This window comes from Amblyomma mixtum, chromosome 8 (assembly GCF_055824585.1).
Source record: "Amblyomma mixtum isolate Tamu chromosome 8, ASM5582458v1, whole genome shotgun sequence".
NCBI classification, from domain to species: domain Eukaryota; kingdom Metazoa; phylum Arthropoda; class Arachnida; order Ixodida; family Ixodidae; genus Amblyomma; species Amblyomma mixtum.
Window position 1 is genome coordinate 11,565,036 of NC_143019.1, and position 22,211 is coordinate 11,587,246.

The 22,211-nt window shown below is 43.7% G+C and overlaps 3 protein-coding genes across 5 annotated transcripts in view; 1 reads left to right on the forward strand and 2 right to left on the reverse strand.

Annotated features, from left to right (window-relative positions):
• Nucleotides 1-22,211, forward strand: part of LOC149331344 (uncharacterized) — a 107,928-nt gene that overhangs the window by 25,071 nt on the left and 60,646 nt on the right. The window lies entirely within an intron of this gene.
• Nucleotides 3,125-7,304, reverse strand: LOC149331347 (uncharacterized). Of its 2 annotated transcripts, none has more exons than XM_089556470.1 (3): nucleotides 7,180-7,304; nucleotides 6,225-6,315; nucleotides 3,125-3,804 (listed from the first exon to the last, which is right to left on the reverse strand). In XM_089556470.1, the coding sequence occupies exons 2-3, from the start codon at nucleotides 6,295-6,297 to the stop codon at nucleotides 3,254-3,256; spliced, it is 624 nt and encodes a 207-aa protein (XP_089412596.1). In that variant the 5' UTR covers nucleotides 6,298-6,315; nucleotides 7,180-7,304; the 3' UTR covers nucleotides 3,125-3,253. The 2 variants fall into 2 exon arrangements, with proteins under 2 accessions (XP_089412596.1, XP_089412597.1); XM_089556471.1 differs by having other exon boundaries at nucleotides 6,225-6,311; nucleotides 7,180-7,302.
• Nucleotides 12,885-17,646, reverse strand: LOC149331348 (uncharacterized). 2 transcript variants are annotated; one of them, XM_089556473.1, is made up of 3 exons: nucleotides 17,527-17,646; nucleotides 16,586-16,676; nucleotides 12,885-13,567 (listed from the first exon to the last, which is right to left on the reverse strand). In XM_089556473.1, the coding sequence occupies exons 2-3, from the start codon at nucleotides 16,656-16,658 to the stop codon at nucleotides 13,017-13,019; spliced, it is 624 nt and encodes a 207-aa protein (XP_089412599.1). In that variant the 5' UTR covers nucleotides 16,659-16,676; nucleotides 17,527-17,646; the 3' UTR covers nucleotides 12,885-13,016. The 2 variants fall into 2 exon arrangements, with proteins under 2 accessions (XP_089412599.1, XP_089412598.1); XM_089556472.1 differs by having other exon boundaries at nucleotides 16,586-16,672; nucleotides 17,527-17,596.

Consider the following 22,211-nt stretch of genomic DNA (forward strand, 5'->3'; position numbering starts at 1 on the left):
TCATAATATCCGCAACTCGCAGGACTGGACGTTCGGCGTGATGATGCACGCCTACTAGCACGAGCACCCGTAGGATGTGGTGGACGTGGCATACCACTGAACGGCGTCGCCTGAGCACCTTTTCTTAAATAATGGTAGCGGTAACATAGGCTTTGTATTGAAAGCTGCTTGTAGGGAAATCTTTGGCGCCTTTATCGTTAGCCTCACCAGTGCATGAGGACTAGGTCTATGTCGTCTGTGCAGTAAAAACGCGAAACGAATCCGCTTGCCATGAGTGCTAATCTCACCCTGGAGCACCCGAACAACGTTGACTAGTTGGATCACTTCAAAACTAATAAGACAGATGTACTGCCTCACTGATTTGTTTGAAGGGATGGAGACGTGTTAAAGTGTCCTCTTTCTGTAGGAACGGCTAAAAGCATAGTTTTTTGGTATAGCCTCGAAAAAGGTTGTATTCCGCAATACTCAGCGCATGCGACCCTAGATTCAGTAGTAGATTACGCACGTCACAGAGGGTGGTGGAGGCTAAACCCCTGGGTTCTATTCTGAAGAAGTTAAACGAGCAAACACACTAAAACTGCTATATTTTGTTTCTTGTTTTGCTTGTTGTGGTAGACCTTACCATACATCGATAGGCATGTGTTAAAATCCTGTGCTGCTTAAATAATCACCCGCTGAAGTTTTCTCTTCTGCTGTTTTGTTTTCTGTTTAAAAAGCTGAAGGGTACACATAATGTGAAAATTGGCTTCCATTCCCGCGGGGCAGTATAATAGCTTCTCCCAACTTTCTGATCCGATGCATCTCATACGCGAACCTACACGAGTTTTGTATGCTACCTCACCTGAAGACACCTACGATTTAGCGTTCATTGTTCAGGTCAAGAATCGAGACCAGAAGTAAAATTGTAAAATAAATTCAACTGTAAATTATTTACAGGGGACAGTACACTTTTACGAAGCTATTCACGTGAAATAGCATCTTGTGCCTGTTTTAAGAAAAGGCCATTTTATGTGCTTTTGCTGTGTGTACACGTGTAAGCTTTCTTGTGCCCATCATGTCGCAGATCTTCTGCAGGAACCACCACGTTCTTGGCACTCGACTGAAAAACCAACCATCGGCGGTCCTAGGAAAACTACTGTTGAAAAACAATGTTGCACTCTGTTTTAATGTTAAAGATATCGAAATTTTTTTAACCTTTCGAATGCGCAAACTCCAGTGAAGAAATGCGAAACTTCCTGTCCGTCGGACCTTCAATCGAGCCCGGGTTCGAAATTGAATGCCAGGGCCGGGCTCGGGCCCATACAATCAGGGCTTGTGGCCTGCTTTCGATTCATGATTGCAGGGTAAAGTGCAGTTTAAGTGTTCTAAAAGACGCACGGATGAAACATTACCTTTTGGCAGGCTGAAGAAAAAGATTACTCAGCGCTTATTTACTTATGTTCTCGGTAACTGCTATAGTAGCCTTTTTTTTTTTACTTGAGAAAAAAATTACAACCAATACAGCTTTTTTTATCTTATCTGCTCTCCGGGACGTCTCAGAAATGAGACAATCCCGATGAGCAATTCTCGCCACAGCGTGTTTATTTGACGCTCAGTGACCGAAAGTTAAACTAGGTAAGTTGTAGACAGAGCGCGACTCGCAGTGTGATGGTAAAGAATCTCCGAACGCCCACGGCCGCCCAAGCTGCCCAGGTAATCGGCCCAATATTGGAAATGTATTGCCAAAAGCCGGTCCTACAAAGGTCAATCAATCAATCAATCAATCAATCAATCAATCAATCAATCAATCAATCAATCAATCAATCAATCAGGTTTATTTTCACATCAAGGATGTGAAGAGCAGGAACAAAAAGCCTACAGAGGCTTGACGGAGGTCCCCGCCCACTACAGTGAAACCATTCAGTTCTGATATTAGGCCGATTACTTGTGCTGCCTGGGTGGCTACGTTGAACGACGAAAGAGAAGAAATTAAATGGGTCTTTTCACTGATGGAACAGCCGCAATGAACGGCAGCTACTGCAAGTTGCGCGGGAAAATCAAGCAGCGGGCTGCACTACAGCGGAGTTTTTAGTGGAGAGTTGTAGCCCCTGACACAAGGCTCATTTTCACGTGAGCGTCTGCATACACAGCACTGCTACATTGGTCTGTTGAAGCCAGCAGCGAGCACACATCGTCGGTTCTTCAAAAAGGTGCTCCGCATGAGCTCAGTTCTGTGGCCGCTCCTACTGGATGCTTGGAGCATAAAAACTGCTCGAGCCGGACCATCATTCGATTTCGCACTCAGAACTTCAGTGCTACTCATAGACGAAACCACAGTTCGGAAAGCCATGGGGCGAACTTGCCTCAGTTCCTCTTCGTTTTGGTCTAATCAAACTTGTTTTTTTTCAAGCCTCATTTCTTTTTAGCGCTTTTACTGGTCTCTTTTTTACTTGACTTGTGAGAGTCCTCTTGCAAAGAGGGAACAGTGTACCTCTTACGCTGCTCGTCTGCACTTCAGCAGCGTCAAAAAGGCTATATGTTGTCTAATTCAGTGTACTTGTCCTTTTGTAGCGAACGCTACAGTACTATAGCTGCAACACATTTTGCCATGAACCTCCGATTGACGTTCATACGACCTTGAAATAAGTCATGGCTAGTGTTGCTCTGCACACGCACCTAACCATGTGTGCTCCACTTAGAGGACCACCTTTCATCTTGAACTTTGACAAACCACACACATTTCACCGTGAGCGGCCGAATTGCCCTGAAACGACCTTGAGATAGTAATGGTTGCACACCTGCCTTACCATGTGTGGTCCATCTCGGTGCTGCACCACTTGACCTTTGACAGTGACCTTGGACCTTTCAAGTTGTCGGTAGGCGGTGGTAAGAAGCCACGTGGTAATTTCGCGGTGTCACGTGATTCAATTTACAGATGTGACGTCAGGGTATGGGGTATACAAACCGGAGCTGTGCGCTCTGCTTTCGCTACGTGAAAACTCTGTTCAGCAGAGTTGAACCACTTGTATTTTTTAAGAAATGAACCCCCCAAACTGTGCACCGCTTTCTCGTCTTAGTTACGGTCATTCCGCGAAGTGGTAACGTATTTATTTACCACAGGTATAAAAACGACATTACACAAATACACATTGATTAATTTTATTATGTTTATTTTCACGTCACCATCTTTACATTTCAGATGGGCCGGACATCGGGCCTTTCTTTAAGATACAGAGGGGCCGACTTTTCACTCGTCTTTCTCTAGTGCGTAAATTCAAGCGAGCACCTTCTGAACAGACGTTACGAAGAAGTTGAAGAACTCCTTGTTCCAGATCTCTTGCATAACAGCGGGGAATGCGACTGACAAGTATTCCGTCAAGATATTCATCATGAACCCGCCATTGTATAGGCGAAGCCTGAGCGCTTCTATGGTAACTGGAATCGTAGGTCCTTCGTGCACCAGTTTAATGACCTGGCCGAGCTCAGTGGCTTCCACGCGGAAGATTGTCGTGAAGCGTGAAAGCCGTGAGTGAAGCTGGATGTAACCTTTTCTCCCTTTGCAGGTCTCCCACGGAATCGTCATGGCAACCTCGCCCGGTTGGGCGAAGTCCACTTCAATCATGCGAGTGCCGTTGACGCAGAAGGGTTTGATGGCTCCGTACCGGTGAAGCTTGTTGAGGCCGCTAATGTTGAGGCGCTGAAATTCTACGCCAAGGAATTCGCCCGTAGCGTACGGAGACCAACGCAGTTCGGACTCCGGCAGCTCCTGAATCATCCGGTTGATGGGAGCGTACAAATCGAGCCCAGAAAAATCGCAGGGGCTTCCTGCAAAAAATAAATCGCCGACCACCGCTATATGATGTCATTCTGCTTTAAAGATAGTGTAATTTTCGAAATATTCTCCATTTTTTTTTTCCTTTTCTGAACAGAAAAGAAAAGGATACAGAATACAGAAATTACCTCCCCACAAAGGCTAGCCTATCTTAAGGCATAGATAATTTAATTAAATAGCGAATAAACTAATCGATTCTTGAAGTAAAATAAAAAAAGAACGCTTTTAGCCGTATACTTCTAGGGTACATGTTACCACTTGTAAGCCGTGAAGAGTATTCTTTGGACACAGATGGAGAAGGAAGGCAAGAAAGGCTACGACGTTAACAATGCATTGCTCGTTAGGCTTCCCTACAAAGAGAGAAAGGGGATAAATCGAAAGATAGACAGTAAAGGCGGCCAGGAAAGAAAGAAGAGGGTGGGAAGACGGCGATAACTGACAAGACAGGAGGTGACACGAAGCTATAAAGAGAGCATCAGTGCGAGAACGCCAGATTTGCGCGCGCAGCTAGTTTGCTGAATGGCACCTTGAAAAAAATTATAATTTGTGAGAGGAAGGATTATTCATAGAAGCACGATATGAATAAAAATTTTACGGCCGCATCACAACATGAAACAAAAACGTTCATCATTTACTTCAAGTTGATTTATTGCTGGTGTTTTCATTTTTCTGTCTTTCTTGCGTAGCACACGGAGACAAAAAACCCCAAAATATATATACTTCTCACGTTCACGAATTACCCTTAAGATGGTGTTCACGGGCACTGACTTCTTAGGTGCAGCTTTTTTATACACAGTTTCTTTCAGTCGTATTTTATAGATTAAAAAAGATATGCGCTATAATAACTTACGTTCAGCACAAAAAATTCTGTCTGCTGAATACTTTCTTCTTTGTAAACATGCATGACCAACTGAAATTTAATGTATATAATCAACAAAGGTTCCTGTTCCCCAATCGTATATTCGGAAGTTTTGCATTTCTGAAATCGTGGAGAAGCCTTTGTCTGCACCAGTGGTTCACTGCGTTCGTGAATATTTTAAATGTTCGTACACCCAATTATACTATTTAAGTATCATCCCGTCCGAGACGGTCGCATTTCGATGGAGGCGGAATGCTAGAGTCCCGTGTACTGTGCGATGTCAGAGCCCGTTAAAGAACCCCAGATGGTCGAAATTATACGGAGCCCTTCACTACGGCGGCCCTCATAGCCTCAGTCGCTTCGGGACGTTAAAACCTTACAAATCAATCAAATCAAATCCGTTGGGCATATAAAGAGCTGCGCTAGCTTATGAGCTACAGCGATTGTCTGCTAAGCCCTGTGACATTGGATTTAATATAAGCGATGGTTGCCGCGTTTCTATGTAAACGAAGTAAAAAAAATGCCCCTATGCTTTTTTTTTATTTTAGAAACCGAAATATTTCATATCAGTGCAGAAGGCCTCACTATGACGACTCCAAGAGCACATGTGCAGGTTTGAAATTTTACGCACTGCATATTACGAATTGTGCATTTCGTCGTTAGATACTTTCCAAGAGTACTTGTGGTGTTTATAAATTCTGATCAGAGAGCGTCTGCACAAATAACGCTAAACGAATTTCACTCCTTTACTGCAGCTTCTGCTCGCTTTTGAAGTGAAAAGCTTCACTAGGCTCATCTACACCGCGCTTCGCGTGAGCCGGAGGCCAGATTTGCCACTTCTGTGCATGCGCGAAACCAAGCGACGTCACGCGCAGCGCAGCTGGCCGCCGACTCCGTAATAAAAAAAAGAATAAAATAAGCACAAAAACGAGAATATAAAAGAAATGAAAGAAATAAAATATCAGAAATAAAAAAAATGAAAGTTAAACAGTGCACAAGGAAACTCTCATATCTTGGTGGACACCCGAACCGCGCCGTAAGGGAAGGAAAATGAAAAGAAAATTGGTTTTAAGGACTAGAAACGACGCCTGTCTCTCTCGTATCTCGGTGGATACTCGAATCGCGCCGTAAGGGCCATAAGGAAAATGAAATGAAATGAAAATCGGCTTTAAGGAAAGCAAATGCCTGTCTCTCATATCTTGGTGTACACCCGAAAGGAATGGACACCACAGTACATGTCTCTAAAGCTACCTTCTAAGACAGCACCGCATTCACTACACGCGCGTCTCCTTCTCCGCCTCCGTACAGGCAGTGTGTGGACGGCCGAACGCCTGCACCGTTATCTTGTGCCTCCCAGTGCATTGCGCGCGAACTGCGACAGCCATGACGTCAAACCATGCACAACTGAACCTTTTCGCTTGTATATCCAGGCTTAACCACAGCTAAGCCACTGCCAATTTTTTTAATGAAGCAAAAATATGTGTTTCCGTTTACTATCTTTTTTTTTAAATGCCTGAGATTTTTAGCTAGCACAAATACGAAAGGCTCCCTTACCTGGTTGGTACTGGAATGCGGCGGCAGACATCGCCATCCAGGCCACAGCGGCGAATACTTTTGCAGCAAACATGTTGTTCGTTGATGCTGACTGCCAGAAGGTAAACAATAGCTTAATTAGGTTGTAGATAAAGGTCACCGGGGGTGCACAAAACACGCTCCAAATTCTATTCTTCATACTTGGTGCTTGTGACGAAGAGGCAAGTCTGCTTAGAAATCCAAAGGATATAAAATCACCTGGTTCACGCTTATATGTGCACTACGATGTTCAAAGGGAATTTATTTCTATCAAACTTTTCACTTCTGCTCCAATGGGTAAATTCTAGTATGTTTTCTAACTTCTATTCAATGTACTTTACAAGCCAATTTCCCGACAGCGGTCGGTGGAGAGCCAAACAAAAGCACTGGGCAAGGGGCTAATGTAAAATTCTTGAGCGAGTGACAGCGTGTGAGAAACACAAAATCTATCTTGGTTATGCATAGTAGTACTTATATCAAACAATTAATGCGAGTAGCGCCTGGGATAAATGTTCACCCTCCAGACTCCGTAATTACGTCCGTTCGCTAAAACTCTTCTCAACTTTTCAGAAACTTCCCGAACTGCCTCCCAGTATGAAGGGAATGTAAAAAACAACGTACACATCAGATGATATCTTTTATTTTTTTAAACATAGCAGCCAATCATATCTCTTGCATTCTTTAAAGTTATTGCACATTTTAGGAAATGCTCTCTGTCTTCTTCTCATTGCCTCCATTTGATCAGAAACAAAATAAATCTCAAATGAGCCAACTCCAGTTAATGAAATTCCATTCGCTCGAAGTCGCGATGAGATTTCATTTGCATCCATTGTAAAGAAAGATATTTCATTGCAAATTTTTGAGTGTTGACCAGCAACAGAGTTTCGGGCTTAATTTGATGCCAAAAGTTCTAGGCACGAGTTGAAGGAATACTCACTCTGCAGGGTCAGCACAGATGGAGTCAAACACGTGCGTCGAGTCTTGGAGCGCCTTCTCTACAAAGCACCGCCGCCGAGTTTTGATCTAGGGAATCGAGCTTAACAAACGTCCTTATAAACCAAACAAGGGTAAGGGAATGGTAAGGGAAGGGAAGGGTAAGGGAACCATTTGCCGTGGGTCTCCGGAATCCTCCCATCAACATTAAATCAGCGGATATAGAACAAACAACTCCAGCAGCCTCAGGGTTGCCAAGCGCAGTCCTGATATTGTACCCGGCATCCGCTGTACGCCGAAAGCCTTTAACGAGCACTCAATTGACGCCTAACAATAACATAGCGCCTTCATCGGCGTCAGATTGCAAGCAAAACGGAAAAGGGTGACGTATCGCTTTGCACATGCACAGAAACAGCACTCATTAGTAAATGTCTCGAGACGCGCGTGCGACGTCGATATCGCGATGTTTATGCGAAGGCATGAAATTCTTTCTTTTTTATTGCAGAAATTAACTCTGCGAGGGGAGCGTCTAAAACAAGACGACTATAGAGACGTATGCGTTTTTGTCATTGTTCAATTAATTATGGGAATATTGGTATGCCTTTGAAACAGAGCTGCCACGTTGCGACTACATGTGCGGTGAGTTCTACTGGAGAGTTTATTACTTTAAAAGATTTCTTTTAAAAAATTCCATGAAAAGAAATTCACATTTTAGGTCAAATATAGATGTCCCACTCTTCAAAGAAAAATGCGCATGCCTTGCCTCTGCAAACTAAGCTTAAAGTTTTAAATTGATTTCATTTCAATTTTTTATACTGTCGGCCCTGATCACGGGCTATAACAGGAGTGGGTAATGAGCTATAAAAAATAGCAATGATACAAACATTGAAACAGGCACAAAATTCGGTACATAAAGCGTTCGCCACTTGCCACTTACACAAAAAATAAAACTCCGGCATATACGCGTATTTCATGTAGACGATAAAACACTGTGCAGCTTATCTGAGAATTCCCTCAGTGATTGTGAAGTGACAACAGAGTTTGGTAGCATATTCCATTCCTTAATGGTTCCTTTGAAAGAACTAAATTTAAAGCAATCATTTCGGACAGTGGGCAATGTACAAGCTGTGACGATGGGGTGATATTTCTCCAGTTTTAATTTCAAAGTACTTTGAATGGTTTGTTTTCAAGCTGTGATGAAAAATCTGGAAAAGAAACTTGAGCCTGTGACATCGTTCTAAAATCGAGCGTTTCCAAATCAGCACGTAAGGACGTGGGGAAGCAGAATGTTGGTACCTATTAAATATAAACCTAGCATCGAGACGCTGAATTCGTTCCAGCTTAGAGCAATTGAATGCAGTGTGGGGGTCGCAAACTATTTTTTCATATTCGAGGATGGGCCTTACCATATTAATTTATACCTTACCATATACGTTACGGACTCTGAGATGGTTGAATAATACCGTCATTGAGCATCTCCTTCACTTGTGTTCGGATGGCTTCGCGTTCTTTAGGTGAAATACGGCACGGCTGTAGGCGTATGGGGCGGCCATCTTCACTTGTGATGATGCGGTGTTTCGTAATGGCTGTCTGCTGAACTTTCGAAGAAGACGCAAAGCAGGCTGTGTATTGGTGTAGTAAGGTACGGAGAGCGCGGCGTTGAACCTGTGACAGCCCTGAGCTGATATCAATGTGATCGAGAGACATGTTCGGAGATTCCACGGCTGTGGACACAAAACATCCAGAAACATCAGCTAATTCGTCGGCGAACGCGATCGCTGTGGCGCGGAAGAGGTGCCGAAGTTCGTGTGTGAAATTGGTAACCAGTAATTGGGTCCTACCATTGCGTATGTGTACGAGGCTTCGGGTCGTAGAAATGCCGTGTGTTAGCAACATTGAAACATTGCCCTCGGCGACTGTTGTCCCGTCACGGACCCCATCGCAGTCGACAGTGACAAAAACACTGCAGTGTGGCGGGATGAAAACCCTCTCGGAGGAAGAAACGTGAAGGGCGGAGCGACATGGGCGAGTGTGAGAAGTGTCATCGGCGTTGTCTGTAGAAAAAGCAACTGTGCGCTGGCAGAGATCGATGATGGCCCCATTCTCACGAAGGAAGTCAACACCCAGGATCAGGTGACGAGAATAATCACGAAGAACCAGGCAACTGACAACGAACGTGGAGTTGCGGATCTGGACCCGAGCTGTACAGTGGCCAAGCGGAGTGACGGTGGGGCCGCCAGCCGTGCGGATCTGCGTGCCAGACCATGGTGTCGTAACTTTCTTTTAGAACAGCTGCTAGTTTGCCGCTTAAAATCGATCGCTCATCGATCAGTCATCATTATTTATCGACAATTTAATGACCACCAATCGATCACTTATCCATTACTTATGAATTACTTCTCGACCATTACCATTCGTTGTCAAGCATGTGTCATTCCTTACCGAACACTTATCATTTGATTATCGATCGCTTATTACACACTTATGGATCACAAATCTATCACGTATCAATTATTCATCGATCAGTTAACCATCTGAATGAGAGAATTTGTGATACTCTTCTCATTCCCACCACGCTTCGTTTCAAACTTTCAAATTTGGCGCCGGCGTTGGCTCCGCCCACACTTCCGGTCATGTGGTCCAATCACGTGGTGCTTCACGTGGTTCTGCACTTCCGGCGATTCAATTTGGGTGCCACTTTTGTCCCTGCCACGCCCTCTTTTTGCACATTTTTGACTCTAATTAATTAACTAATCATCCGATCGACAACAAATTTTTTGCGGCGCATCCTCCCATTATCCTCTTTCGATTATAACCACACTTTTGACGATATCTCTTTCTTGTTCCCCACAATCGCTACGGACGTGTTTTGGTGACACGTTCGCTCTCGACATAGCCTAGAATGCCTTCGCATTAATAAGATAGCCTCTTGAGGCAGCCTGCTGACCAGTTTCAAAGCGACTTAATCTACTAAGAAGTGCATTGTTTAATGCGCTTCGAGATTTTCTCCTGTAATACAGCGAGCACGTGTTTACTAATTGTGTTCCTTTTAAACAACATCAATAACGCGACTTGAAATTATGGCGAAAAGAGGCCATGATAGGCTATCGAAAAACGCAGTTTATTTAGATGAAAAAAATATAGACAGCACGCTGAACAATTCATCCTCTTAGTCGCTTTGGAACGTTAAACCCCATAAACCAAACCAAACCAATGTTTCTTAAAGATCTGCAGAGCCGCAATTCTTTTCTTTCAATTTATCTCTGTGTCTTAATAGGGGTTTGTAGTTTTCAAGATAGTTTTTCTAAGTCCTTGCTGCCTCCGTCCATGAAGCTCATGGTTTGCGGCCTTCTTCGACGCTCACGTGTACTCTCGCTTTTTTTTTCACACGTTCCTGTTATTTTGAATTTGCTAGCGTGGTGTTTCGGTTTCTCTTCTCCTGACTTTGAAATGTTTATCCTTCAAATTAATAGTTCCTTGTTCCATTTTAATTTATGTCACGGTCTTTGTTGATTACAATTCGTTCACTGTATTTTTTTTTCATAATCGGCGTACCGATTAAGTTATTGTGATATTACCAAGGAGTTGAAGCGTTTCTTTTTTACGCCTTTATCAAGGTCCAGTCCTTGGTGTCTTATTTTCTAGTTGTACCTCATTATGCTGCTTTGGGGTGCGTTGTCCTAGCGCTCTTCGGCATTTTCTGTCCATGCACCAGATTTTCTACTAGTAGTCAACATGCAGTGGTTTCAGTACCCCGCCTGCTAGGTGGTAACATCATATATATAAAGTGTACCTCGTTTTATTTGGTATAAAGGCAGAACAAAACGTAATAAGTAGTCAGTAAGTGGGATTTTACCAATTAATGATGTCAGAGGTGTTATTGGTGAAGCAGATCACTACGCCACAATGGGCTTCACGTTGCCGCCTCCAAAGAAACATTTTCTTTCATTTTACGGAGGGTGGCGTGCTCAAGTTTACTGACAACTGCAATGAGGTGCTTCATAGAGTACACCCTGGCAGTCACAGTCTGCTCTTGAGTAACTGCAAAAGCAGGTAGTTTTGTCCCGAGCAAAAAAAAAAAAAAATTCTCCAGCATCACTTCAATTGTGGACTTCACTCGTCTAGCTTTTTTTATCCGTTTCTGGGACAGATTTTCGCAACCAAAACGAACTGGGAAGCTGGGTTCCAAGTAAAAACTTATAAAAGATTGTCGAATTATAATGACAACGTTTTTTTTTTTTAAACTGAGCGCTTTTTCTTTCTCGAGTTTGCTGAATGGCAGCATTACGAAATCCGACAGGTGGTCCACACATTTAAAGATGGTGATGAAGAAAGCTTAGGAATTCGTAACGCCTATGCCGCAATGGGCTCCACGTTGGCGCCTCCAAAAAACCATTTCCTTTCATTTTACGGAGGATGCCGTGCTCTTAGTTAATTGACTGCTCCGTGAGGCGTTCCGTAGAGTACACCTTGGCAGTCACAGTTTCCTCTTGAATGGCTGCAAAACCAGGCATAATTTTGTCCCGAGTGAAAAAAAATCTCCAGCATGACTTCGATGGTGGACTTCACTTGTCTATCTTTTCTTCCCGTTTCTCTGGCAGATTTTCGTAACCGAAACCTCCTGGGTAGCTGGGTTTCAAGAAAAAAACTTAGATAAGATTGTTGAATTACATTGACAACGTTTTTTTTAAACCAATGATTTTTTTTTTCTTTTTTGAGTTTGCTGAATGGTAGCACTACAAAATCCGACAGGCGGCCCACACAATTCAAGATGATGCTGAAGAGATCTCAGAGATTCTTAACGCCTGGTCAGGTTGTAGCCCTCACTCATGCAGGGCACCGCTGGCCTCCCCGATTGCTCTCACCCGTTATATCAGCCAAGACTACTCCTTGGGGCCCGAGCTAGTCAGGGCGGCCCCCTATTTGGTGTGGTTGGGTTGGCTATGGGAGTTTCTGCCACCGGGGGCAGTGGCACTCCCATTAGTGGTGTGTACCTGTAGGTTTTATTATATTTACACCTTGGGCATACGTCTGTGTGTAGGGCGAGGTATTTAAAGTATTTTTGGCACAACTTCTGGATTGTATGGATTCGGAGCTGTCGCCAAGTGCCATCCGCTCGGCCGAGGGATTTTAGCAGGGCGGTGGTATTTCCGTCATCTATGTAACACTGCGTGATCTCGGTGTACGTGAGGCTCTTCCTGGGTGCATTGTGTTCAGTCGATGGCGGCGGGTGTTCTTCCCTTGTTCTATTCGTGGTGTATGGGACTGTAGCATTTCCATCCAGTCTCCGGAGGGTAACAGACCAGGCGAGAGCGTGAGCACGCTCCTTACCTGGAAGTCAGGCGTGTCCTGTCGTCCTGACAATGTGACCGGACTAAGAACTGCCGGGATTCAAACAATGACGGGACTCAGATACACGCAGTCCTTCACTTCAGTCTACCAGCGAGTGGTGTGATGGTTTAACATTTGTTGAAGGTCTCCTTACTGGCAGCGTAGCGCACAGAAGCACTATATTTTGGGCCCGCGCTGCTTGACACTACTTCACCAGGTTCGAAAAACCAATTTGCGTCAAGTTCAGTGCGTTTGTCCTCTTATATGAAGGCAATTCCAGAAACTTTGCACTGCTCTTACTCTTGATTACGGTCATTTAGTTCTGCGATAACGTATTTATTTACGTCGAGCACAACAACAACAATAAACGAACATAGGTCGCTTGCTATAAACTATCTTTATTCTTCATGCTGCCATCTTCAACATCTGATCGTCCGGGCATTAATCAGGCCTTTATAACGTCACAGAGTGGCCAACCTTTATTTCCCTTCATTTCCTGGCGGGATAAATTCAAGCAAGCACCTTCCCGACGGACGTTACGAAGAAGGTAAAGAACTCCCTGTTCCAGATATCTTGCAGAACAGCGCGGAACGCGATGGACAAGTATTCCGTCAAGATATCCATCATGAACCCGCCATTGTATACGCGAAGCCTGAGCTCTTCTGTGGTAACTGGAATCGTGGGTCCCTCGTGAACCAGTTTAATGACCTGACCGAGCTCGGTGGCTTCCACGCGGAACACTGTCGTGAAGCGTGAAAGCCGTGACCGAAGCTGGATGTGCCCTTTCCTCCCTTTGCAGGTCTCCCAGGGAACTGTCATGGCAACGTCGCCCAGTTGGACGAAGTCCACTTCAATCATGCGAGTGCCGTTGACGCAGAAGGGACTGATGGCTCCGTACCGGTGAAGCTTGTTGAGGCCGCTAATGTTGAGGTGGTGAAATTCTACGCCAAGGAATCGGCCCGTAGCGTAGGGAGACCAACGCAGTTCGGACTCGGGAAGCTCCTGGATCATCCGGTTGATGGGACTGTCCAAATCGAGCCCAGAGAAATCGCAGGGGCTTCCTGCAAGAAATAAATCGCCGACCACCACTATATGGTATCATCCACTTTAAAGACAGTCTATTTTTGGACATATTCCCCTTTTTAAGGCGAATGCCTTTACGCGCTCCCACTCGCGGCCATGACTCTGTCCGTCCGTCTGTTACTTCTGAGGTGAAAGTCATAACCACTCATTATTAGTCACAAGTCATGACTAACTAGTCCCTAACCTGTCGTCAACTTGTTCGTCATTACTTGTTAGTCATTAACGAATCGTGGCTAGATAGTCATCAACCAATCTTGACTAGTTAGTCATTAACCAATTGTGACTAGTTAATCATGGGTCATGATTATTTAATCATGCAAATCCAAGTCGCCCCACAGCCTCCTCGTGCGTACCAACGGGCATCGTGTCGTTGGTGGCTTACTGCGCATGCGCTAAGGTGGCGCCACTGTCGCGCGAACTGCTCTCTCGCCAGACGCCTTGCAGCAGTCGGATGCTAAAAAGAAGGAAAGAAAGCAAGAAAGAAACGGAGATAGAAGGAAAAGAAGAAAGGAAGAAAGAAATAAAGAATCAAAGAAAGCATAAAAGAGAGAAGGAAAGGAAGAAAGAAGGAAATAACGAAAGAAGGAAGCAAAGAAAGGAAGAAAGAGAAAAGGAAAGGAAGAAAGAGAGAGACAGAGAGAGAATAAAACACATAGAAAGAAAGAATGACAGATAGAAATAAAGGAAGAAAGGAAGAAAGAAAGAAAAAAGAAAGAAAGAAAGAAACAATGAAGGAAAGAAAGAATGAAAGAAGCAAAGAAGGAAAGAAAGAAGGAAAGAAAGAAGTCAAGAAACAAGGAAAGAAAATAGAAGGGCTTTCGGCTCGCGCTCTTTAGATTCTTAAAGTAAAATAAAAAAGAACCCTTTCGGCCGTACACTTCTTCGGTAGATGTTGCGGCTTGTAAATCGCGAAGAGTATTCTTTGGACACAGATGAAGAAGGCCGCCAGTTTAACAATGGATTGCTCATTAGGCTTCCCTACAACGCGAGAAAGGGGATAAAGAGAGAGGTAGCCAGTAGAAGCGGAGGGAAAGGAAAGAAGACGGTGGTAAGACAACGATAATGGACAAGACAGGAGGGGACATGTAGCTGTATTGAGAGCTTCACTGCGACAGCTCTAAATTGACGTTTTCAGCTAGTTTATTGAATGGCGTCATGATTGCTTATTGCTTATTGGGGTTCAACGCCCCAAAGCGACTCAGGCTATGAGAGACGCCGTAGTTAAGGGCTCCGGAAATTTCGACCACCTGGGGTTCTTCAACATGCACTGGCATCGCACAGTACACGGGCCTCTACAATTTCGCCTCCATCGAAATTCAGCCGCCGCGGCCAGGTTCGAACCCGCGTCTTTCGGGCCAGCAGCCGAGCTTCGTAACCACTGAGCCACCGCGGCGGGGCGAACGCCATGAGGAAAATTAAAGTTTGTGAGAGGAAGGATTAATTATACAATCACAAAGTAAATAAAAATTATTTTATTGCCACATCACGGCGAAAAGCAAAAAGGTATATCAATTACTTCGCGTTTATTTAATCAGGGTGTTTTAATTTTCTTCTCTAGCGTTGTACACAGATTTAAAATATCTCAACAATATACCGGGTGTTTCAGCGAACACTTTAAAAAATTTTGAGAAATGGGCTTTTTGGGGTAAAAAATATGACTCTTGCGGCCTAGTATTACCAGTGTTGGCGGGCACCAGAAACCAGGCGCCTAACTCTAATAGTTAAAAAGTTCATAATTAGAAAATAGCTAACCAGAGTAATAGTTAAGATGATTCACCGGTTATCTGGCCTGGCATTACCATGCTGCAAAAGCTCTAATTTTACCCTAAAAAGCCTATTTTTGAAAATTTTTTAAAGTGTTCACTGAAACACCCGGTATACTTCTCATGTGGAGGAATTAGGGTGGCATACACGGGCGCTGACTTCTTACATGCTGTTTCTTACTGTCAAAGAGTTTTATTCAGTGGTTTTGTCAGGCAAAAGAAGATATTGGCTGCAAAGGCTAACTTTTTCTTTTCATTTGAAAATAAGCGATGTAGTAAATTTGATAACAAATTAGGTTTCGGAACTAAAATTCTCTGTTTTCAATACCCTCTTCTTTGTAACATGGCATCGCCAATTGAAATTTGACGTATAATCAACAAAGGTTCCTGTTGACCCATCATATATTTTGACCTTTGACATTTCGGCTACGGCGGACAAGGCTTTGCCTCTACCAGTGGTTGACTTCGTGCGTGAATATTTTAAAGGTTTGTGCTCCCATTTAAGCTATTTAAGCTGCCGCGGTAGTTCAATGGTTATGGCACTTGGCTGCTGACCCGATAGACGCGGCTTTGATCCCAGCCGCGGCGGTCGCATTTTGATGGAGGCCAGATGCTAGAGGCGCGTGTTCTGTAAGATGTCAGTGCACATTAAAGAATCTCGCGTGGTATAAATTTCCGGAGCCCTTCACTAGGGCGTCCGTCCTAGCCTGAGTCACTTTGGGACGTTAAACTTTCCTAAATCCAGCGAATGAAATCAACTAAACTATTCAGCTACGCGTGAGACGAGCTGAGCTACCTTATGAGCAACTGCGATTGCCAACTGAGCCCTGTGACATGGGTTTTAATCCCCGCGATGGCTGCCGCGTTTGTATGCAGGCGAAGCAAAAAAAAAATTCCGTGTGCTTTTTTTTTCATTTTAGAAACCCCAATGTTCTACATCAATACAGAATGCCTCACTGTGACGTCTCCAACAGCACATATGCAGTTTCGAAATTTTACACCCAGCATATCACGAATAATGCAATTCGCCGTAAGCTATTTTCCAAGAGTACTTTGTAGAGTTTAGAAATTCGAATCAGAGAACGTCTGCACAAATAACGCTAATCGAATCTCACTCCTTTAGTGCAGCTTCAGCTCGTTTTTTAAGGAAGCAAAAAGATGTGCTTCTGTTCACTGCCTTTTTTTTTAATGGCTGCTGCTTTTACCTGGCACAAATACGAAAGGCTCCCTTACCTGGTTGGTACTGGAATGCGGCGGCAGACATCGCCATCCAGGCCACAGCAGCGAATACTTTTGCAGGCATCATGTTGTTCGTTGATGCTGACTGCAAGAAGGCAACCAATACGCTTAATTAAGTTGTAGAGAAAGCTCACCGGGGGTGCACAAAATACGCGCGAAATTCTATTCTTCATAGCTGGTGCTTGTGACGAAGAGGAAGGTCTGCTTAGAAATTTTACCGATACAGACTCACCTTGTTCCCGCATATATAAAAACTGCGATGTTCAAAGGGAATTTATTTCTATCAGACTTGTCACTTATACTCCGCTGGGTAGCTTTTACCATGTTTTTCAATTTCTAGCCAATATAATAACGAGAGCTATCGGTGGAGCGCCAAACAAGGGCACTGCGCAAGGGGCTAGAGTAAAATTCATGAGCGAGTGACAGCTTAATAGAACGGTAAGAAGGATCACAGTTATGCATGGTAGTACTTGTATCTAACAATGCGAGCACACTACAAGGGTAAACGATAGAGCTCTTGGCTCCAGAATTGTGTTAGTTCGCTAAAACTGTTCAGACCTTTTCGTACAATTCCCCAATTGCACCCCAGTCTGAAGTGCACTTAAAACTCAATGAACACCTAACTTGTTAGCTGCTATTTTTTTAAACATAGCAGCCAATGATAGCTCTTAAATTCGTTCAAATTATTGCACATTTTACGGGGCGCTCTCTGTCTTCTTCTCATAGCCGCTATTTGCTCAGAAACAAAAAAAAATTCTCAAATGAGCCCCCAGCAATTACTGAAACTCCATTCGCTCGAAGTAGCGATGAGATTTTATTTCCATCCAGTGCATGGAAAGATATTTCATTACAAATTTTTGAGCGTTGACCAGCAACAGAGTTTCAGGCTTAATTTGATGCCAAAAATTCTAGGCACGAGTTGGAGGAGTACTCACTCTGCAGGGTCAGCACAGCCGGAGTCAAACACGTGCGTCGAGTCCGAGTTTTGATCTAGGGAGTCGAGCTTAACAAACGTCCTTATAAACCATTTGCCGTGGGTCTCCGGAATCCTCCCATCAACATTAAATCAGCGGATATAGAACAAACAACGCCAGCAGCCTCAGGGTTGCCAAGTGCAGACCTGATATTGTACCCGGCATCCGCTGTACGCCGAAAGCCTTTAACGAGCACTCAGTTGACGCCCATCAATAACATAGCGCCTACTTCGGCGTCAGATTGCAAGCAAAACGGAAAAGGGTGACGTATCGCTGTGCACATGCACAGAAACAGCACTCATTAGTAAACGTCTTGAGACGCGTGTGCGACTTCGATATCGCGATGTTTATGCGAAGGGATGAATTCTTTTCTTTTTTATTGCAGGAGTTAACACTGTGAGGGAAGCATCCAAAACAGAAAAATGATAGAGACGTACGTGTAGAGACCTTTGTATGCGTTTTTTGTTGTTCTAATTAATTATCGGAGTTTTTGTATCCCTTGAAAATTTAGCTCCCACGTTGCGACTACGCGTGCGGTAAGTTCTAGAGAGTTTATTAGTTTAATTGATTTCATTAAAGAATTTCCAGGAAAAGAAACATTTTAAGTGAAACGTAGATGTCCCACCCTTCAATAAAAAATTCGCCTGTCTTGCCCCAGCAAACTAAGCTTAATGTTTTAAATCTGCTAAGGTGTCAGCTTTATAAAGTTCCTGATAGATGAAGCTGAAAAAAACGTTAGAGGGAACTGCGGCAACCCGCATTGGAGTAATGCGAAAGCATTGACGCCTTCTCGCCACTTGTCGCCTCTCTTATCAATTTTCATCGATCACTCATTGATGAGTTATCATTATTTGTCGATCATTCAGCGATCACTAATCGATCACTTATCGATCACGTATCAATTACTTATCGACCATTACCATTTGTTGTCAACCATGTATCCTTCCATATCGATTACTTTCAGTTGCTTATCCATCACTTATCAGACACTCATGGACCACAAATCAAACATGTATCAATTCCTCATCGATCACTTAATATTCAGAATAAGGGATTTTGTGCAATCCGTCTAATTCCTACCACGCTTCGTTTCAAACTTTCAAATTTGGCGCCGGCGTTGGCTCCGCCCACACTTCCGGTCATGTGTTCCAATCACGTGGTGCTTCACGAGGTTCTGCACTTCCGGCGATTCAATTTTGGTGTCACTTTTGTCCTAGCCACGCCCACGTTTTGCACATTTTTGACTCTAATTAATTAACTAATCATCCGATTGACCACAAATTTTTAGCGGCGCATGCTCACATTGCCCTCTTTCGATTATAACCACACTTTTGACAACATCTCTTTCTAGTTCCCCACAATCGCTACGGACATGTTTTGGTGACACGTTCGCTCTCGACATAGCCTTGCAATGCTTTCGCATTAATACGATAGCGTTTTGAGGCGGCTTGACCAGTTTCAAAGCGACTTAATCTACTAAGTGCATTCTTTAATGAGCTTCGAGATTTTCTCCTCTAAAACAGCGAGCACATGTTTACTCATTCTTTTTTTTTTAACAACATCAACAACACGACTTAAAGTGATGGTGAAAAGAGGTATAGGCTATCGAAAAACGCAGTTTTGCACACTGAACAATTCTTCGTCATTCTTAAAGATCTGCAGAGCCGCAATTTTTCTTTCAATTTATCTCTGTGTCTTAAAAGGGCTTGTAGTTGACAACATAGTTCTTCTAATTCCTTGCTGCTTCCGCCCATGAAGCTCAGTGTTTTTGGCCTTCTTCGACGCTCAGATATACTCTTGCTTTTTTTCATACCTTGAGAAAAACAGCGCTTCCAGGCAAAGGACCAGAACGAGAAGGACACACAACTGCGTTGACTAACTAGTTTATTTTGGATGGCAGCCGATCCACACCTTTTATACAGAACCGGAGGGAGTGATGCGCACGCGCAGAAATCAGCAAACTGGAAGCACCGAAAGAGCCAACAGATAGACCAACTATTCTTATCGTCACGGATAACCAGTAACGCAGCCCAAAAAAAGCAAAAAAAATGAAGGGGGGGGGGGGGGGGGCCGGGGGCGGACAGAAAAAAGGGAGAGAAACAGAGGCAGAGAGCGTAAACAAACAATTCTAAGATCCCGAAGAAGCCAACAACCAACACGGCTAAACGAATTACGATGAAAGGTGACAAAGGTAAAAGCCCTAAAAGCTGAACAGACTGAAGCATAAAAGGTGCAGGAAAAGCCTGCGGAAGATGCAAAAAATCGGCACGGCTAAAAGTTGACGGAATTAAAAGTGTTAAAACTGATAAAGGAACAAACCTGAGAAGCCGGTGAGAATGAAAACAAGAAGGCAAGGTGAAAAGCCTTAACGACCGACTCCGAGAACACAACAATAATTATGACAATCTGCGCAAGAGAAACATACGAGAAGGAAATCTCGCTGTGCACTGCAGCGAATGCAATAAGTGCATACCAAGGTTCCAGGACACTACGATTTTAGGCAGAAGCAGCGATCAGACCACGAGGGAGATTATCGAGGCAAAAGCCATCCAACAGAAAGGGGACATGTGCGTCAGCGCTGCGTCCTTAGTGCTCATGGATAAAGAACTTGGATTCTTGTAGGCCGCAGGCGCGCACCCGTAAATTTCGGCACTCTTTAAATGGTGGGATAATATCGGTTTTATGCTGTTTTAGTTAGTGTTTTAAGCATGAAATGCTTTTAGCTCCCGTTGTCGGCAGTGTGGTGACGTCACGCCGAGACCGAGCGCCATCATCCGGGCACTGAAATCCACTCATCCGGGCACTGAATTCCAGTCATCCGGGCACTGAAATCCACTCATCCGGGCACTGAAATCCACTCATCCGGGCACTGAATTCCAGTCATCCGGGCACTGAATTCCAGTCATCCGGGCTCTGAAACGAGAACATCCGGGCACCGTACGAGACTTAACGAGATTTAACGAGACTCTCTAAGCCCTCCTACGCGACCGGCATGCAAGCGCCGGTTGGTCTCCAAATGAGACAAAAAATAACTGCTGCCAGTGCCTTCTCAATGTTTATCAAGATATCAGTGGAGCTGTGGGTTTGATAATGCACGGAATTATAATTTCCGATTTCTAATAACACGTGCAAAAAGCACATAAATGCCACGTTACACTTCGTTGTCATACGTGATCCGGGGGAGAAGCGCTGCGTTCAAAGGGCAAGGCATCGCGCCGAACGGGTGGTGGCGTTCCTCCCTTCCTTTACGGTGCGGTTCGGGTGTCCACCGAGATGGCAGAGAATTACTGCGCCATTTCCTTTCCTCAAAAAACCTTGCGTTCAAATGGCAAGGCATTGCGCTGAACGGGTGGTGGCGTTCCTCCCTTCCTGTACGGTGCGGTTCGGGTGTCCACCGAGATGACATTAGGCCCGTAAACATTTCATGCTTACTCTACTCTCGTTTACGGGAGAGGCAGAGATTTTTTTATACCGTTTCAGTCCTGTTTTTTTGTCAATTTATTTTCTTTTTCTTTTACTTTTTGTCACAACGGGAGCCCATATACAGCTTCACCCTGCTTTTGCATTTCGGTATCGTAGTTTTTTTTGTTAGTTTTTTCTATTGTTGTTCCTTCACCGTTGTTGATCATGACACCCTTTAGTTGGTTTAAGCGGCACGTGTCTTTCAGTGTTTTCCATTCATGTTCTTTTTGAGGGTTTTTATCTAGAGTACCAGTGATTTTAGATGGCACATGTAGTAGGACGTTTTGACATCTTCTGAGTCACAGGCTAAAAAAATTGTATAAAAGTCGCTTATTTTTCCAATAAAGCTCAGTTGAAAGTCAGCGCTTTGTTTTGTTCCCTTTTCTGTCCGTCCTTGTTTCGTGTGCGCTGCAAACACCTACAGCAAGACAAGGTAGTCACGAAAATGGAATTGAACAGACAATAGATCCCTAAAAAGAAGCAATGAACCATAAAAACGTGAGGGCGATAAAACCTAAGATGAGATAACAAAGAAGTTTTTACAGAAAAGTTTAAGATTTTTATTTATTTTATTTTATTTTATTTCACATACTGTCAATCCCATTGGGATTTTTACAGGATGGGCATATAGTAAGAAGGTACAAAGCGAATACAAATGGAATGGTATACATTAAAAACACTGTTATTTGCAAGTAATTACATGAGTATGGGGAAAAAAAACACAGATAACAGAAAATAAAACACATAACGAGAGAGTATTTTTCACAGAAAAGGGTGCAATTTTATACATTGTAAGTAACATGTTCATACAGATGCTGTTACATGCAGTGATACGAGTGGTCTGTTGTACTTGAATAATTATGATTTAATTATCTATTTAATTATCGCGCAACTGTTCTTCTACCAAAGTTACAAATTTCTGCAAAGATGTATTAGTAGTAATAGAGGGGTTCAAACTATTCCATTCTTTTATGGCAAGCGGGAAAAATGAATATCTGAAACAGTCGGTTCGGAATGCGTACTCTTTAAGGGTTAATGGGTGCTTATGCCGGGATGGTCTGGATTCATCTACAGATATATATAACGAAGTATCTATGTTTAATGTGTTATGAACTAATTGGAACAATAATTTTAGTCGTGCTAGTCTGGCGCGTTTCTGTAAAGTAAGAATACATGCTTGATTT

Coding starts and splice junctions, on each gene's coding strand:
- LOC149331347 (XM_089556470.1), bottom strand. CDS start 6,297: ATGTTTGCTGCAAAAGTATTCGCCGCTGTGGCCTGGATGGCGATGTCT. Junction 3,805..6,224: donor CGCATTCCAGTACCAACCAG/GTAAGGGAGCCT, acceptor TATTTTTTGCAG/GAAGCCCCTGCGATTTTTCT.
- LOC149331348 (XM_089556473.1), bottom strand. CDS start 16,658: ATGATGCCTGCAAAAGTATTCGCTGCTGTGGCCTGGATGGCGATGTCT. Junction 13,568..16,585: donor CGCATTCCAGTACCAACCAG/GTAAGGGAGCCT, acceptor TATTTCTTGCAG/GAAGCCCCTGCGATTTCTCT.